General features: G+C 36.7%; 1 protein-coding gene across 4 annotated transcripts in view; it reads right to left on the reverse strand.

The window, feature by feature from the left end:
* The window catches only part of ADK (adenosine kinase), a 626,273-nt gene that overhangs the window by 29,204 nt on the left and 576,799 nt on the right, over window positions 1–20,270 (reverse strand). For all 4 annotated transcript variants that reach the window (XM_077124867.1, XM_077124866.1, XM_077124868.1 and 1 more), the window contains one exon: window positions 13,122–13,208. In XM_077124867.1, coding sequence (XP_076980982.1) covers window positions 13,122–13,208 — 87 coding nt within the window. The remainder of the gene's footprint in view (window positions 1–13,121; window positions 13,209–20,270) is intronic.

The following is a 20,270-nucleotide window of genomic DNA, read 5'->3' on the forward strand; positions in this document are numbered from 1 at the left end:
TTGGACTACAGTGCAAGAAGGCATGAGAAGTTTACTGTAAGGCATTGAATAAATGATTGTAAAGATGGGAAGAAGACTCACTTTAAATATAATGGTCAAACTTGTTTTTTAATAAATTTTCGGGTTATTTTTGTTCATCATCCTATGTAAGCGATTTTTGCAACTGTGATTTTTTTTCCCAGTCATTTCATCAATTTCAATAGCTGACAGGGTTTCCAGAGAAGGTACTCAATCTGACTTTTGTCTTTTGTACAGATGTGTGTCACTTTAAGGATGATGACTAATTTAAAGCAAGCCAGAATATTTTTGAATCTTCTTTAATGATGTTATTTAGAAATAAGGATGGCATTGATAGTTTTATGTAGCCAGGATATGTTGTGTTACCAAAACATTTAAGTTTAATAAAATGGTAACTGGGATATGTTTTTTTAAAGACATGTATTTTACATTTCATGATTGTTTCATTATCTTGTTAAAATTGGTTTTTCAGAAAAATTATGCATTTTTTTCAGGTATGAGAATGGATGTCTGTCTCTATATTGGTTTTGATTCTTATTATATTCTAGTGTTAGCCTAATTACTAGAGTGAGAAAAAGTCTGAAAACCCCTTAGCCATTAAATTCATATATTTAACAAGTCACAACCTTGAAATCTTGCTCTACCTGAAAGCACAATTAAAAGGACTTGACTATTGTTACTAGAGGAAAGTTTTAATGAAAGCTAATTAAGCTGCAAAACTCCCACGTGGTTAACTGATTTTAGGGGCTACATTTCTGGTACTTCTAATTATCCTCTGATGGCTTTACTTAGTGTTTCACAACCATGACAGATGACAATGAAAAACTGCAGCGAAATTCATCCATCTTGACACTGTGCTAAGCACTGGCTTCTCCCTCTCCAAGTAAAATCAATACTCTGTTTGAGTAAACAGGTTTACAGCTTTATTAGGATGTCTTGTTTGTTCTGTAACAGCTACTTGAATCTGTGGTAACAAATCGACTCAACTCAGTTAAACCTAGAGAGCTGGGTAAGAGGCCCATCGATATCGTTGTTATAAAAATAAACTGCAGGAGATCAGAAAGCTGGAGCAAACAGTCTGCTAAATGTCAATATTTTCCCTTGCAGAGGATGACAAAAACAGTGAGATCATGTAGAAAGCCTTTTTCTTTCCCTTTTAAAAATATTCCTTGTTTCAACTGGATAAAGCATTTCCACTTTTTTGCCCTTCTGAATGAAATTTTCACTTCCTAATTCCCAAGTGCATCCGGAACAGGGAGTCAATGTAAATACTTGGCATTTTTCTTGCCATTTTAGATTGTTTATTTTCCTTAATATTTAAGGGCTTAGTTTGGTCTTCACTATAACATGATCGTTGTTTAGAATACCAGTGGTGGCTCAGTCTTACCGATTTTTTATTACTAAAACAAAACTTTTGTCATCGCGTTTAGGAGGCCATTTCAATTCAATTTTCATTCCTTGCTATAATATCTGTGAGATCTGATAGTGCACCTTCAAAATCAGGCCTTTCATATTGTTGCTCCAAAAGCAAGCAGTGTTGGTTTCCGCAGGCGGCACAATCTCCTGAGCAGAGGCAGCACACATAAAACGCTGCCCATTAGGAGCAGGCCTCCACAGTCGCTGCAGCTCTACCAGGCAAGGACTTACATACCCTACTTTAGATGTTCACAGGTCTCTCTCAAAGAACTAACATATGGCAGGAAATTCCCATTTCAATTTGGCTGGTTCAGACTATCCAGATGTGACAAAGTAATAGTGCTCCCCCACCCCCGAAAAGTGCTCAGATGTAAACTTTTTTCCTTTCATTTTCCGTGCAGTCTACTTAGTAAAATTATGTTTTGACTTCGTACTGACTACTATTCATGAACTCCAATAATAATTTGTGACCTATATGTTAGAAAACACAGATTTTTCAGGGTAAAGGAAATCAACAAACATTCAATTTTTTAAAGAATCTAAAAAGCTACTGTGCCTGCCAGAATGAAGTCTGACCTAGCAGGTATCTGCATAATGAAAACCAAAGCCTAAGTGGTGTCAGATGGTGCAGTGGCTGACATGGACAGGAAGTCTATTCAGAGCAAAGGTTCCCTTACAATATCTCAGCTTAACACACCCTCCTACACAAAGGCAAGTGGTCATTGCTATAGCTATGAAGATAACTTATTATTTCCTCTTTGTGGTGGACAAAAATAGAAACTTGTCAAGTTCTATTAACACAGCATGAGACATTACATTTGGGAAAAAAAAAAGAATTTTTAAATGCCCCTCATTCAGGAAAGTACTACTGAAGCATAATACTAAGCAGTGCTCTACTCATAGAGATAAGGTACCCTTCTGCCCCAACCCCGATCGAATTAATGCTTTAAAAATCATTCCTCTTCAATAAAAAATGTACAAGATCGGGTCACAGTTTGAATTTCAAACCAAATGTGTGATCTCTTGATGTACTTCCCCAAATAAAAGTTTAGCATATGCTTCTGTTTATTGTTAAAGTCAAATACCTCGGATACTCTTATGTCAAGAAAAACTGTATCAAAGTCTTCTGCTCATTTGGGATATTGACTCTTGACTTACATATTTCCAGGAGGCTTACACAACAGATTTGTTTAAATAACAACTCTCATTTGGGTGATGAACATTTGTTATTACTGGATCATGAACTAGTAAGTCAGGAGATTTGGCTTCTAGCCCCATATTTACAATTACTCCCTCTAGTCAAGTCATTTTAGTTTTCTTTGTGCCTCACTTTCATAATCCGCTAAATGGGGACTTTTGAATGGATCATGGTTTTCAGACCTAATATCAACCAATTCCATGGAGTTGCTTCATGAACCACTAAGAAGAATGTGGATGGGGTCAAATGGGGATTCATTTGATCTCATTTCATTCTGATTCAGATAGGATCTCATTTGAAAAGAATTTCACTGCCGAAACAGTTTGAAAACAAGAAAATGTGATTCTTAAAGTACTCCCTTTTGGAACTAATAGTCTAAGCAAGATAGATAAAAACAAAAAGACTTACCAGGACAAAGTCATGGTTGTTGGAATAAGGAGATGATAGCTTGTTTATGTGAGGCTCTGCTTATGGCATAATTCAGGAGCAAGATAAATAATATTGTTACTATTGAACTCAATTAAACTTGCATTTGATCAACTGACAGTTCCTCACAGCAGGCTACTTCTAAAATTTCAAGAGCATTTAGAAATTGTTCTTTAATTTGGCATTTATTTTGTGGCCTAGAAATAAAGCATACATATCTAAACTATAAAATGTCAATGTTAACTGAAAAATAAATTAGAGACTTTTTATACCCCAGGTTTGGGAACTTACATGAGTGAAATGGGAGCTGTTGATTTAGTAATTGTGTTGCTAATGTTTGTTTGTTTTATTCAGATTCCTTTCCTGATGTTAAATAGCTTTATTAACATCAGAGGTAACATTTCACACAAATTATTATATAGTTGAGAAAGGTGTGTTTAACAACCTATTTATTGTGGCCAAGACTTCTGGTGGTTTCAAGCATGGCCATCTCTGCATCAACTCCACCGATGGTGATTTATCTATAAATTATTTTAATTATAAAGCCAAGAAAAGCATACTGTAAAACCTTCAAACATCATTAAGGCATAGAGAGTAAAAAGTTAATATTCCATTTGGCTACTGCCCTGTATATCTACTAGTAACAGTTTGGCATGTAGCTACTTTTCTATGCATTTATAAACATACACACAAACAAACACACAGGACATTTTTAACAAAATATAAATGGCATCATATCATGCTTATTGTCCTGTGACTCTTTTATTCCCACTTATCAATATATCATTATCCAGAAGGTTTTATATGAAGAAATGAGCAATTAGTTCAAACTTTAACAGCATTCAAGTCATCATTAATCTTGATTTTAGTGCTATTAAAAAAAACTAGCCAAATAATTTTGTAAAATTAGTAAATAAATATGGTTAATTAGTGATTCCCAGACTTTTGCATTTCCTTGAAGAGTGACACTTCCCCAAAAGATTTTAGGAATGAACACAGTATTGCCAAATTTTTAATACTTCTACTTAAGAACATTAAAAAAAACTCTCACCAAAGTTATTCATAAATAAAGGATAATTTAACTCCTCAAAAGAAGGACAATATTTTTAAGTGAATATATTTAGCTTTATGTAAAGCTTACTATATTGTCTTTATTGCTTGCATTTTGCTGTTGACTGATGGAAATTCTGTCATGCCATAGACTGGCACCAGTCTACAAATCAGGGTTTAGAAAACCACTTTGGTTATTTCTTCTCACTTGGCAGGGAAGATAAAATGATATATTAATGGAAGGGAGTATATCAAAATGATTACAGTCAGGACTTTGAGGTCAAACTTTGATTTTGTAAACTGGCTTTTAATGTGACCTTGGGCAAACTACTTAATTTTTAAACCTCGAAGACCAGAGGAGTTGTCCAGCTCAGCCCAACCCAAGCTGCCAAGCCACAGATTTGTAGAGCTAAGTAAATGATCACAGTTTAGGGGGGTGGATTGTTATGCAGCAAAAGCTGACCGATACATGTTGTATGAATCACACAGAGAAGGTAGATAGAATTGAGTGAATCCATGTAACAGCAGCTGGGACTATTATAGAATTCAAATTAATTTCGATTAACTCACATATTCTAGGCCAGGAAACTGATATACATTTTATCATGTCCTAATTCTGTTTAAAAGAAAGAACTTCAGAAATTTTGCTTATGACATTTCCCTCTGATCCTCTGCCACCAAATAAAATCTTATAAATATCAACAGAGTTGTCCTGGAACAAACATTTCTCAATAATCATCAAACACAGGAAACCTACGGTTTACATTTGAGCTTTTGGTTCTGATAGCTTACATGGCTCAGACTGTCTCTGTGTAATCCAAATCCCAAGAACACAAAGTCCTTTGAATCCCATTATCTGTTTATAATTGCTTTTCTATGGAGGCTATCCAGCATACTGTATCTTTGAGAAAGCATTAATGTTTGTGGGAAATTCCAGGCTTTACTTTAATATCAACCAGTATTCTACCTGAACCTCAGTGACCTTCTTTTTTTGTTACAGTTGGAATAGGATCATCTTTACCTTTCTTAATCAACAAAGGCCCAAATAATCTTGGGAAGGGTTCTTAAAACTGGTCCTGGTTCAACTTCAGCTTATCTACATCTTTAGATGTGTGTCACTGGTACAACTTGTCATGAAGCTTCCTGTGGCTGTGCGAGGGTGCAAATCTTTCTTCCTTTTCCCTGTACGGACTTGAACTGCTGTTTGTGCTGAATGGCTCCTATTCCTAATGATCAAGCCAGCCCCATTCTTCACTTGATGATTTTAAGGAAAATATCTGCTTAAGAAATAAAACATGAAAGATGTCCCACTAGAGTAGAGAAATAGGAAAAGGTGTTGTTGTTGATGTGGGCTGAGGTAGGGTGAGCAGTTTTTGTTTACCAGCAGACAGTGAGTCACATGAAGGTTTTGGCTTTTGAGTGAAGAAGTGTGAGAAATGATATATTTAATACCAAGTTATTTTCAAGTTTTCTCAGTCTGAGGGTGAAGGAAGGGAGTGATGCAGAAAAAAAAATCACAAGAATTCTGTACCAATTTTTGGCACAGCATAACGAAGTAGCAATTGAGAAGAACGGGAGAGGAAGCTACAAATGTCTGGCCTTGTGCAAAATAGGGAAGGTAGAAAATATGAAGATAATTTAGAGAATCCCTATGGGGCTCTCAGAAGTATAGACAACTGCCACATGAAGAGGACGTAGCATTCTGGAAAATTAAATCTTTTAACCAAAATTCTGTTATGAATACAAATTGGAAAGTGACATTAGTGTTCCTTTTTATTAGATGGGAAATAGGGTAGTTATTTACATTATGATTGCTACATAGCTGTAAGAGTCAATATGCATATTGCATGTTATAGGTAATATCTTTTAGGGTAATACATTTTCCCTTACTAAAAATGTCATGAGCATTTTGAAAACAAAAAGTATTCGGAGGCAGCAGAGTTACTTTACTATTATTAAAAATAAAATGTTCTAAGTTATGTAGGGCACCTAAGTACAATTAATGAAGCTTTTTCCTTCTTCTCTATCTTAAGAATGTTGGTACTTGGTGGAGGTGTTTTTTTATCTAAGAGTTGTAAATATGTCCTTGGGCATAACCTATCAATAGTGTACTCACTTTTAGTCTAAAGATGATTTGTAGGTCTAGTCCATATTCCTACAGCTGCCATAAAACATACAACTAAATCATATTAGATTAACACAGGCTGATATTGACAGCCCAGTGGGGACATATTGATTAGGCCTCTTTTCGTGTTATTTGCTATGATTTTTCTTCTCAGTTTCAGTTACTGGGAAGACACAAGGGAAGAGATTTCACTGGGAACAATGACAGTGTCTGTCACAAAATGTTCGCAATGTTTCCATTTGTTACTATGGCAGTGACAAAGAGGGTTCCAAATGAAAAGGCAGACCTGCTGTGAGAAAGCACAGCAGGACAACAGAAAGAAATTTTCTCCTGACCTGGGAAATTAGGAAATCATATTTAGAGATTATAGAATTGTCTCCATTTCCAAAGGCACAATTCCCGTATCTGGACTTTTGAAGAGGAATGTAAAAATGGTACATCCATCAGAGGTCACAAGTGATGAAAAAAGGGTAAATGCTATAAAGTCCTTACGCTCTCCAAACAGAGCAAGGAAGTCTACTCATAAAGAGCTAGAAGGATTTGCCACTAAACCCTTGAGATGGAACAACAAATTTAATCTATGTACATCTGGGGTACTTATTTAAAAATTATACATGAATATCCATGATATAGGCATATTATATCTTTTAAGTGGCTAAAAAGAACACATGGCATCTGGTATGGGGACATGCATTAGCACATGGTACCGGAGTGATGCTTTCTCCAAAAACTTGAAATTAATGGAAAGAAGGTTATGGTCTCTCAAAGAACTGTTCCTTCAAATCAAAAAGGGAACTGGAAATAGATATGCAAAGTCACAAAACACAAAAATACTATTAGACCAGCAAAAGTTGAAAGTAACAGAATGAAAAATATTAAATAGCTAAAGATAGACTGTGTCAACCAGAAAGGAGATATGTTAATCAGGCAATAAAGTAAATAAAAACAAACTAAAAAGTAAATATAAAATTTACCATTGTCTCGCCATACATGTCCAAGTGTTCTAGTTTGCTAGCTGCCGGAATATAATATACCAGAAATGGAATGGCTTTTAAATTTAATAAGTTGCTGGTTTACAATTTTAAGGCCAAGAAAATGTCCCAATTAATACAAGTCTATAGAAATGTCCAATCAAAGGCATCCAGGGAAAGATACCTTGGTTCAAGAAGGACGATGAAGTTCAGGGTTTCTTTCTCAGGTGGAAGGGCACATGGTGAACACGGTCAGGGTTTCTCTGTCATCTGGAAGGCATATGGCGAACATGGCGTCATCTGTTAGCTTCCTCTCCTGGCTTCCTGTTTCATGAAGCTCCCCGTGAGGCATTTTCCTTCCCCAACTCCAAAGGTCGCTGGCTTGTGGACTCTGTTTCTTGTGGTTATGTTGTTCTGCTCTGGTCTCTCTGAATCTCTCTCCAAAATGTTTCCTCTTTTAAAGGATCCCAGTAAATTAATCAAGACCCACCTAAAAGGGTGGAGACATGCCTCCACCTAATACAGCCCAACAACCACTCTTGATTAAATCACATCTCCAGGGGGATGATCTAATTACAGTTTCAAACATGCAATACTGAATAGGGATTAGAAGACACGGCTGCCTTTACAAAATGGGATTAGGATTAAAACAAAGCTTTTCTAGGGTACATACATCATTTCAAACCAGCACATTCCACACTTTGGACCCTAAAAAAGACATGTTTTTCCCATATACAAAATATATCCATTCCATCACAATATCAGAAATCCTTAAACTATTTCAGTAGCAATGCAAATGAAATACAAAGTTAGAAACAGTACAAACTCCTATCAAAATTAGTTACAGGCATGGTCTGTTCTAATGCAAAGTTCTCCCCTGGCTCTGGACCTATAAAAACTCAAAACAAGTTATTTGCTGTCAACATACAAAGGAGGAACGTTCATAGGATACATATACCCATTGCCATAGGGAGGAAGGAACACAGGGGTCACTGGATCCATACAATTTTGAAAACCTGCAGGGCAAAGTCCATTAGATTTCAAATTCTGAGAATCATTTATTTTCGGGGCTTCAGAAAGCTGCAGTCCCACCCTTTCCAAACGCTATGCAGAGGACTGCCTCTCTCCAAATGCAACCTTGGGAGATATTGGGGAGACCACTTTTTCTTGGCGCCACCCTCTCCAAGGATTGGGGCTGCATCCGGGCTCTCTGCCATCTCCGGGGCACATGCTCACCCCCTCCATATGGTGGCAGCCAGGCTCTCCCCAAACCCCAAGGAATGTGCTTCACCCTCTTCAAGGCCTGAGGCAGCATGACTCTTCCACTGCAACAAGGTGGAAGGCCCATTCTCTGCCTTTGGGGCAAACTCACCCTCTCCACAGGCTTGGGTGGGTCCACTCTCCTGGCCCGAGGCTTCTTGACTTCAGACCCCAGCCTCCATGATTTTGCCTCTGAAGTTATTTTTTCTCCAATGTGTCCCTTCTCTAAGTGCCCCTAGTCCAGACTGGCAGTGGCTCTGTTTATACAGGTCCCACAGCACTCTCGTTGGCTTTCTATGTAGTAGCCTTGGATCATGCCCATCAGACATAAGAAGTTTCCACAAATCCTTCCTGGATAACTCCACATCCAATCCTGGCTTTCTCTGAAATGGCTGGCTGGCTCCTCATTTGGTTAAATCCTCACACAGGGCACTCTTCTCTGGGGTCTCCTTTTCTGGAGGCCCAGAAATTTCCAGAACTTCAATTTCTGGTTTCTTTGTACCCAAGAGTTCAGTTTTCAGTTTATCTTTCTCCTGTTGCATTTCACTATAAGCTATGAGGAGAAACTAGGCTGCATTTTTCACATTTAATTTGGAGATCTCTTATGCTAAATATCCAAGTTCATGGCTTTTAAAATCTGTTTTCCAGCCAAAGCCACTAGTCAACTTTGCTAGAGTATCTGCTATTTTAAAACAAAGTTCACCTTTCTTCCAGTTTGCAACAACACATGCCTCATTTCTATCTAGAGTCTGGTCAGAGATATCTTTAGAGTCCACATTTCTTTTAACAGTCTCTTCAAAGCATTCTAGGCCTTCTCTATCAACCTTCTCACAACTCCTCCAAAGTCTTCCCCTTATCAATTTAAAAAGCTGATCCAACATGTTTGGTATTTGCAAACTGCAGCAGCACCCCACTCCTGATACCAAAATCTGTTCTAGTTTGCTAGCTGCTGGGATACAATATATCAGAAATAGAATGGCTTTTTTAAAAGGGGAAATTTAATAAGTTGCTAGTTTACAGTTCTAAGGCCAAGAAAATGTCCCAATTAAAACAAGTCTATAGAAATATTCAATCAAAGGCATCCAGGGAAAGATACCTTGGTTCAAGAAGGCCAGTGAAGTTCAAGGTTTCTCTCTCAAGAGGAAAGGCACATGGTGAACAGTCAGGGTTTCTCTGTCATCTGGAAGGCATGTGGTGAATATCACATCATCTGCTAGCTTCCTCTCCTGGCTTCTTGTCTCATGAATCTCCCCGCGAGGCATTTTCCTTCTTCAGCTCCAAAGGTCGCTGGCTCGTGGACTCTGTTTCTTGTGGATATGTCATTCTGCTCTGGTCTCTCTGAATCGCTCTCCAAAATGTTGCCTCTTTTATAGGATCCCAGTAAATAATCAAGACCCACCCAAATGGGTGGAGACATGCCTCCACCTAATACAGCCCAACAACTACTCTTGATTAAATCACATCTCCAGGGGGATGATCTAATTAGTTCCAAACATGTAATACTGAATAGGGATTAGAAGAAATGGTTGCCTTTACAAAAATGGGATTAGGATTAAAACATGGCTTTTCTAGGGTACATACATCATTTCAAACCAGCACACCAAGGAAGAGGAGGTCTTTAACAGCAGGAATACTCCCAATCCTAGTAGAAGGCTTTCTCTGGTGTGGAGATCGGAGCAGGGGATTTTAACCCAGGTTAAAATTTAATCCAAAGGGTATTTGGATATTTCCAACCAACAAGACCATCTCTATTGTAAGATAGATGCATCAGGTAGTTTAGCCTGAAGCTATTAAACAGTTGATTCATATCACTCTCCTTATTTGGATTCCATGCTGACCAAACAAGTTTATGATCCAGCTCTCTAGCTCTCTTTAGTGCAATCGATTCTACTGCTCAGCAAAAACACTCTTGGTTCAAATTCACCAAGGACTACAGTCCTTCAATTCTCTTACTAATTAGTTTCTTTTTCTTTTCTGCAACAATCTTAGCCTAAAGTCCTCAAAACCTATCAGATAACAAAAGCTCATGTTAAATAAATGAGGTCATCTGTTCAGATAATAGGAAGATTCTCTTTGGCAAAACCAGAGACAGACAGCTGGTGGTCCATGGTTCTTGGTCCTAATGGTGAGATTTTCCAGATATTTAGAGAAGTGGTATAGTGCCGTGAGTAAGAGCTTTGACTCTGGAGCCACACTGCCTGGGTTTGAATCGTGGCTCTGCTACTTTCTAGTTATAAAACTTTGGGCAAATGATTTAATCTTTCTGTGCCTCAGTTTTCTCATCAATAATAAGACAGAATTAAAAATAACCTTCCTCTAGGTGTTGTTGTGAAGATTAAATGAGTTAATATACGTAAAGTGTTTAAAATAGTGATTGGCTAGTAATTGCTATGTAAATGCTATCTATTAATATCTCTATAGACAGAATGTGCTGATCATGCCAACACAAGTATTTCATTGATAAACTGACATTAGACTATTGATCTTATTGCAAATGTGTTTTAGACAGCATGACCTAATCTTTCAGCACCTGATCACCTTGGCCACTGACCAGATTAGGTTTAAAGTGAGAAAAACAACCACCTAATTGAAGTATTACCAATAAGGTCTGGCCTAGTTTTAGGCACCCTTACACTTTCTCTATATGGATTTCAATGGTGGGTAGTGAAAGCTACTGTTTGGATCTTGGCCATTATAAAAGTGAATAAAGTGAGGAAGTTGCCAATCTTCTATAAAAGGTGTTGGCAAACTAAATTCTATGGAGCAAATCCAGTCTGTGGCCTGTTTTTATATAGCTGGATAGCTAAGAAAAGTTTTTACATTTTTAAAGGTTTGCAAAAGAAACAAAACAAAGAATATGCAGCATAACCATTAGGTTGCTTGAAAGCCCTAAATCTGACCCTTTATAGAAAAAACATTCCACATTTTCTTTCCTTCTTACTTATAGATCATTGTACACCAACAATAAGTATAACAAGGCTAGGTAAGTGGGGTGTGATAAATAGAGGCTGAAAATCCTTAACAAAAGACCAAATGCTTTAATGAGGTAGATTACGCTAAATATCCAATACAAATGGTAGCTGTTTTGATCCCAGTATCCTAAGAAAGTCCTCTCTCTCTTTCACAATGGCTATAAGTAAACTCTTACCTAGTACCAACATCACAACATTACAAGTAATTAGGTGCCTGTAAGACAGTCTTTTGTTGCAGGGCCTTAGGGCCAGAGGAAGTGCCCAATGATGGGCTCACTGAGCATCTTACTGAATTTCAAAGAAACAGAATACTTATTGTTTAAAAATAATACTTACTATATTAAAATATTTAAAATAATACACACGACAGGATACAAATTTAAAAGATAGTAATTCTGGACTAAGATTCCTGGTTTAACCAATTTCTAATCAAGAAGTCAAGAGTGTTTCCTTAATGTATTGTAGAGTTTGGCCTAATTCTGGACAAAGTATTTTTAGCTTACACGGATTTGTACCTCTGGAAGAAGTATGGAATAGAAAAATTAACTGCCAAGTACTTTAATACTATCAGTGATGAAGCCTGTCAGAACAAGGAAATGAAAAATGCAAGCATAACAGTAAAGTGGAATGCTATCTGTGGTATGCATTCTTTCTAAAGAACAGGGTATGAGACATACTACTAACTTAATGGTAATAGATCATTTAAGACCCTGCATGAATAATTTCAAAGGGACAAAAATGAAAAGTTTATGTTGGTGGCAAGGTCCATTTAAATAAAGGAATATTTTATTAACAATATTGTTAAAGTAAAAGCATTATACAAACTTAAATTTAAGATTGCAGTGATTCAAATTGTCCTCTACAGAGAGTGAAATAATGGTCATAGCTATGTGCCTGTGTTTTACCTTGTTAAAGTTCAAGTTTTACCTTGGGTAAAGTTTTGAAAAAGAATCAGAGAACAGAAGGGACTGCTCTGAAATACCATTTAGGAATCTAAAGCTCTCCAGAAGCTATAACCTACTTCACTACATTTAGCAACCAGGAGTTTAAACTCATCAAAAGAACATTTGAATCAGATTTGAGATCAATCTGAATTGTCAGGCCGAGAATCTTCCAATTGTCTTGATCTTATTTTTGAAGACTCATTCCAAAAGTGATTTACTACTTATAAATCTTACAAGTTCTTGCTGAATCTGAACCAGGCAAAAATTTAACCCTTAATAGTACAATAAACAGCCAATTAATGTGTTTGAAACAGATGTTCTACCAAAGAATATAACCCAAAGACATTACCCTTTGTTATTAGCATCCTGTTTAATATGCACCACAACTTGTTTTAAAGAACAACAGCAAATTAACATTTAAGTCTGTAGGGCTATGAATATACTTTATAATGTACTTGATGAAGCTTGTTTATCCAATAGTTTGACAGATACAATTAATCTTATAAAAATGACTAGGGTATAGAATAATAGCAAATTATCATTATAGCAAAAACACATATTTTTCCTGTGGTAAAATTGCCTCATAGTATTCACAATGGTGTTCATGGAAAGAACATTGGGAGTTAATTATTTTTAAAGAAGAAATTAAAAGTCATTAAATTAATAAATCTTGGTTATGTGGTAGAAACAGGGGTTAAAGGAAATGTTTAACTTCTAAGTATGAAATAAATGAATCTGTACCTCCAACAAATGCATCTCCAGCTCCATTGGTATCAACAATTTCTTTCTGGTCTTGATCCAAGACAGCAAAACTGTTGACTTCACTTCCTGCAATTAAAACCAAGTACAGGCAGACTGATTTTTCTTTGTAACTCTCAACATATAAGCCCACGCAGTAAAGTGTGATGATCATTCATCATTCAAAGAGAGAGGGCATGCGCCATGGAATACAGCTGGGACCCAAAAATCCCACTTCTAGATATATACCCCAAAGAACTGAAAGCAGGAACTTGAACAAATATTTGCACACCAATGTTCATATCAGCATTATTCATAACTGTTAAAATATGGAAGCAACTGAAGGGTCCATTTACCGACGGATGGATAAATAAAATGTGGTATATACACACAATAGACCCTGCATGAATAATTTCAGAGGGAAAAAATTAAAAGTTTATGTTGGCGGCAAAGCTCATTTAAATAAGGGAATATTTTATTAATAATATTGTTAAATTAAAGCATTAATTATTATTTCAGTTGTAAAAAGGAATGAAGTTCTGATACGACAACATGGATGAACCTTGAAGACATCACGTTGAGTGAAATAAGCCAGACACAAAAGAACAAATATTGTGTGATCTCACTGATACAAAATAATTAGAATAAGCAAACTCACAGAGTCAGAATCTAGAATTTAGGTTACAGGGGCTGGGCTGAGGGTAGGCAATGGGGAGTCAATGCTTAAATTGTACAGAGTTACATTTGGTAATCATAAAGTTTTGGAGATGGATGATGGTGCTTGTGCTGGTTTGAAGGGAAGTATGCCCCCTAAGAAAAGCCATGTTTTAATATGGATCCCATTTCTTAAAGGTAGAATAGTCTCTATTCAATGCTGTGTATTTGGGACTGTGATGGGATCATCTCCCTGGTTGATGAGATTTAGTTAAGAACGGTTGTTAAACTGGATTAGGGGATGACATGTCTCCACCCATCTGAGTGGGTCTTGATTAGTTTCTGAAGTCCTATAAAAGAGGAAACATTTTGGAGAATGAGAGACTCAGAGAGAGCAGAGAATGCTGCAGCACCATGAAGCAGAGTCCACCAGCCAGCAACCTTTGGAGATGAAGAAGGGAAATGCCTCCCGGGGAGCTTCATGAAACCAGAAGCCAGGAGAGTAAGCTAGCAGATGACGCTGTGTCTGCCATGTGCCCTTCCAGCCGAGAGAGAAGCCCTGACTGCGTTCGCCATGTGCCTTTCCAGATGAGAGAGAAACCCTGAACTTCATCGGCCTTCTTGAACCAAGGTATCTTTCCCCGGATGCCTTTGATTGGACGTTTCTATAGACTTGTTTTAATTGGGACATTTTCTCGGCCTTAGATCTGTAAACTAGCAACTCATTAAATTTCCCTTTTTTAAAAGCCATTCCATTTCTGGTATATTGCATTCCAGCAGCTAGCAAACTAGAACAGTGCTGGTAGCATAACAGTGTGAAAATAATAGCACTTAATTGTATATGTGAATGTGGTCAAAAGGGGAAATTTTAGGTTGTATAAATGTTACTAGAATAAAAATTTAAAAAACAAACAAACCTAGGACTATACAACACAGTGAAGCCTATTTTAAACAACGGACTATAGTTAACAGTGCAATAATAAAAATGTTCTCTCATGAATTATAACAAATGTACCACACTAATGCAAGATATTAATAACAAGGTATTATATGGGGACTTGGTATTTTACATATTTTATGCATGATTTTTCTGTAATAATAAAATACATAAATAATAATAATAAAGAGATGTCATGAGCTCCATATTCTGCACATGAGCACTTGGGAAAAAGATGCGAAGTGAGTTACAAAATTAAAAAATTACTTGTGTAATTTTCAGTATATGGATCCTGTATGTGTTTCTTCTTTTAAGTTAATATCTATGTCTTGTACATCTTTTATGAGTGATTATAAATGATAGTAACACCTTTTAGATAGTAGGAATGCTTGAACAGAAACTTTGAGGTTAAAGAAGTGTGTACCAGTTTGAAGTTATGTACCCCACAAAAGTCATGTCCTTTTTTCCCAATCCAATCTTGTAAGGGTGGATCCAGCCATGTTTCTTTTAATCCTGGTTCATTATTGTAGGGTGGAACCTTTTTATTGGATTGTTTCCATGGAGACATGACACGCCCAATTGTGAGTGTGGCCTTATGATTAGATGGAGATGTGACTCCACCCATTCAAGGTGGGTCTTGATTAGTTTACTAGAGTCATTTAAAAGGGGAAACATTTTTGAGAAACCTCAGATGCAGATGCTTGGAGAACAGCTGCTTGAGAGGCAACAGAGATACAGATATTTGGAGAGGCTTGGAGTGCCAACAGAGAGAACAGATGACTAGATAGGGATGTTTGTAGGTGCAGAGCCCCTCAAACATTGCCATGTGCCTTCCCGTGAGACCCAGAGTTGTGTCCTGGAGGAGATAAGTGAAAGTCCACTGACGTTTAGAAAGGAAAACACTGGCACCAGAAGCTAAAAACAACGGAACTGGGAATAAGGACCAGCAGACGGTAGCCATGTGCCTTCCCATGTGACAGATATCAGCTTTTCTTGAGTCAAGGTATCTTTCTCTGGAAGTCTTAATTGGACATTTTTAAGGGCTTAGAATTGTAAACTTGTAACTTAATAAATTCCCTTTATATAAGCCAACCCATTTCTGGTATATTGCATTCCAGCAGCATTTAGACAACTAATACAAAGCGTTTATATGAATTAGATCATGGATCCCTAATAAGCATCAAGTCTGACTGCATTCTTGGCAATGAAACTTATATACAGTTAAAGAGTTGTAAATTTTAAAGAAATATAAATAGTGAGTCCTGGGTCTCTCTTTACAGAAAAATCACAAAGGCACAATAAAAATATAACTACTATTCTATTATAATACTTTATACCAATGTCAAGGATTAATGATTTTAGTTGGCTTATAACAAATAAACATATGATTACTTTTGCAAAGAGTCATTATTTTCTTTAAACTATCTGTCAACTAGCAAAAGGGAAAACTATCACTCAATGTATGGGCAGGATCAAAAGAACAGTGCAAGAGGCTCTCTCCTTGAGCCGCCTGGATCAGAACTTTGTTGTTTTGACTACATGGTAACCTAATACAGTACTTTCAACTTTGAACTTGTCAGAGAAGCAGATTTATTTGGGATGAAATCTGGCCTGGAGAATATCTGAAAATGGTTGGATAGTGTTTTTATCGGGGGCTGGCACTTCTGAAATCACAAACAAATGATTTTGTGGATATAATCCTACCGGAAAATGATCCTACTAAAAATGACCCTACTGTAAAGACTGATATCAAGAATATCCCTTTTGACCACATGATTACAGATGCTAAGAAAATTCCACACCAGAAACATCTATTTAAATTCCTTCTGTAACTAACTTTCGACACTATAACATGAGGGCGTACCATGACAATTATAAGATTTTGATTAGTTAGAAGTTAAGGTATAAATATCCAGGGTTAAATTTTCTCATAAATATGCAAAATGTATTACTAAACAGGCAAAAAAAAAAGATGTAAGCAAATGTTATTAGAAATAATTAGGGAAAGTGCTGCAGTCTGATTTAGGTAAAACTGTATATCCTAAATATTTATAAAGAAATCTGGATTTATTATTTTCAAGTACAAATCACATAATAAAAGGAAATTAACAACTATAAACTAAGAATAAATAGGAATTAAGTAAAATGAGCTAAGTTAATGATACTATTACCACTTATAATAATAAGGATACATTATAAAATAATTAAGAACGAATTACTAGATTTAAGGATTGGAAAATACATTATGAATAGTGATTCATAAACAGATGTAATCCCTCGAGTTTGTTTGAGAAAGCTATTGGTTTTTGATAGGATATATCTTTATTCATGAATAAAACCTAATTCACAGTAGCAGAGATTATTCTGAACTTTGTTCTTAAGAATCATGACTTCTTCGTCTAAATTACTGAGAATTGTAAATGAATGCACTTTTACTACATATTTTCTGGATGACTTATACTTAGATGTCATATGAAGTTCAATTTATTGGGCCATTTTCCACTTTTTGAATTCTATTGGTGTGAATAAGAATATCAGGTAGGTATCAGCTGTCAGAAATTTGGTAGGTACAACCCAGTCTCTATTATCTTCTGTATGAAGAGCTCTATATTATGAGAATTTATTCTAAAATAACTGACCTTGAAAATTTGAAGACTACAAAATGTGTTCTAAATCATGGAAGAAGGATTTAAAAAATGTTTGATAATATTTAAATTCAAGGATATTTTTGTACATTCTGATTTTCTGAAATGTGATGATCTAAACCAGTTTACAAAGCTATTAAAAAAATACACACAATAGAAGATCCTTAGGGCAAGATGGTGGAATAGAGAGAAGTGGAATTTAGTTTGTCTGCTAAAACAGCTAATACATACCCAGGAACTGTCTGGAACGACTGTTTGGGGGACACCCATGACTGGACACACATCATGTACCAGTCTGGCCTGGGTAGAAGGACCAAAATCACAGCACAGAACTGTGAGTAAAGCTCCCAAAATCCGGAGGCTGATGCCCTTCCCCCACTGCCATGGCAGGCTCAGTTGGAAACACTTCCCAGTGGGAAAAAGAAGCAGTCTCCGCTGGGAGTAAGGGAAGGCAACACAGCCAAGCTCCAATTGTGTTAGTTTTTAAACATTTTTTATTGTGAAATATAATATGTATATAAAAAAGCAATACATTTCAAAGTACACCGTAACAAGCAGTTATAGAACAGAGTTTAGAGTTTGGTATGGGTTATAGCTCCACCATTTTAGGTTTTTCCTTCTAGCAACTCCAAGACACTGGAGTCTAAAAGAAATATCAATCTTTTGATTCAGGAGTTATACTCATTTGTTAAATCCTGTCTTCTCTGTTTTAACTTCTTCTTCGATACTTCCCCCAATCTTGGGCTATGCACGTTCTAACTTTTTCATGTTTGGAAAAAGGTGTCAATAATATGGGCTAGAACTGGTTGATGTTCTTGGAGAGGCTGGCCCCTCTAGGTTTCAGGACTTATCTGGCCTTGGAACCTTCTGGAGGTTGTAGGTTTCTGGAAAGTAATCTTAGCGCATGAAACTTTTGTAGAATCTCAGATAGAACCCTAGGTGTCCTTTAGGGTTAACAGGAATGGTGTTGGTTTGGGTTTGGCAAACCACAGTAATTAGCAATATCTAGCTGAAGCTTCCATTAGAGTAACCTCCAGAATAGCCTCTCTGCTCTATTTAAACACTCTTAGCCATTGATATCTTGTTTTGTTATATTTCTTTTCACTCTTTTGGTCTGGAAGGTATTGTCAGTCCCATGGTGTCAGGACTGGGCTCATCTCCAGGAGTCATGTCCCACGTTGCCAAGGAGACTTTCAATCCTGGATGTCATATCCTATGTAGGCAAGTGGGTAATGATTTACCTTGCAGAGTTGGGCTTAGAGAGAGAGGCCACATCTGAGCAATAAAAGAGGTTTTCCGGAAGTAACTCTCAGTTATCATACAATGTACTTATAGTAGGCTTAGCTTCTCTGCTACAGAAATAAACTTCACAAGAGTAAAACCTCAAGATCAAGGGCTTGGCCTATTGACTTGGGAGTCCCTAATGTTTGAAACAATATCTGGGGGTTCCCTGTGGTAAAGCTTAATAGTTTCATATTTTTTTCCTGACCCACAAGGGACTTTACCAATACTTTTTAATTATCTGCCCAATATACTCTGGGATATATTACGCTATACAGAATTAAAGCCCTCATTCCCAGTCTGTGCTTCATGTGTTTGGGTTGTTTAATTGAGCTATCCAGACAGGCTGAGTTAGATTATGTGCTACAGAAAATCTAGGTTTTGGACAAAATAAACCTCTCTTCCTTTGGTCTCAGTTCTAAGTTACAAACAATGTCATCATAACCTCTGTATTCTGATTTACCTTAGTTCTGCCCAGATTGGTTTTGTTCTTATCTCTAATTGAAGTCTGATCTCTTTTCTTATTTCCTTAAAAGTTGCTGTATATAGCAATGCAGACTTTCAGAGCTACAGAACTCCAACTCTGAGTTTTAGGTATCACACAGGTAGCCAAATTTCCAAGGATACATACATAGCACAGCATCTCAAAATCTAGAAATAACATTTACAGCTCTAGAGTAAATGTGACTGCTATAAAAGCTTACAATCTAGGCCCCAATTTTCTTATAAGTATTTTCCAAAACAGACCATACAATACTTGCTTTTTTGTTTCTGGCTTATTTTTGTACCACATAATGCCTCAAGGTTTATTTATCTCGAAATTATCTTTTTCTTTTATGATTGTGCTTTTGGCATCAAATCTAAGAACTCTTTGCTTAACTTGAGGTCAGGAATATTTTTCTCCTATATTTTCTTTTAAAGTTTTATAGTTTTACATTTAGATCTATGATCCACTTTGAGTTAATATTTGTACATAGTATAAAGGTTAGGTTGAGATTAATTTTTCTTTTTTTGTTCTAACATCATTGTTAAAAAGACTATCCTCTCTCCAATAAATACCCCTTGCAAATTCTTTTGAAAAAAATTGGCCATATGATATGGATCTATTTCTGCACTCCTTTTCTTATTTTTCTGTTCTTTGTGTTTATCCTGTTGCCAATACCACAGTCTACTGTAGCTTTACAGTAACTCTTAAAATTGGGTGATGAGTCCTCAAGCTTTATTCTTCCTTTCCAAAACTTACTTAGCTATTCTAGTTTCTGCCTTTTCATTTTGCTAGGCAGAACCCCTTCCCCGCATTGTCTCCAACCCCTAGCAAATACTCCAAGAAGCTTCCCCAACCCATGATTTCCAGGAAACCCAACCGAGCCCACTCCAGCCCACAACCTCCACCCCATACCCTCTTGCTCTCGGGCAGCTATAATCTTGTGATAAGCTCCCCACACCCAATACTGCCCTCCGGCAGCTGCAACCCTGTATGAGTATGGCGGTATATAAATTTTAAACCTTGCCAACTCCCAACTTAGCCCGTTTCCAAAACCAATCAGTGGAAACCTGCCAACTTCCTGCTCCCAAACTAGAAAATGAAAATCAACCACTTTCCTTTCCCTATTTCTAGCCAACCATCCTGTCTAA

The sequence above is a fragment of the Tamandua tetradactyla genome, chromosome 13 (assembly GCF_023851605.1).
Source record: "Tamandua tetradactyla isolate mTamTet1 chromosome 13, mTamTet1.pri, whole genome shotgun sequence".
NCBI lineage: Eukaryota > Metazoa > Chordata > Mammalia > Pilosa > Myrmecophagidae > Tamandua > Tamandua tetradactyla.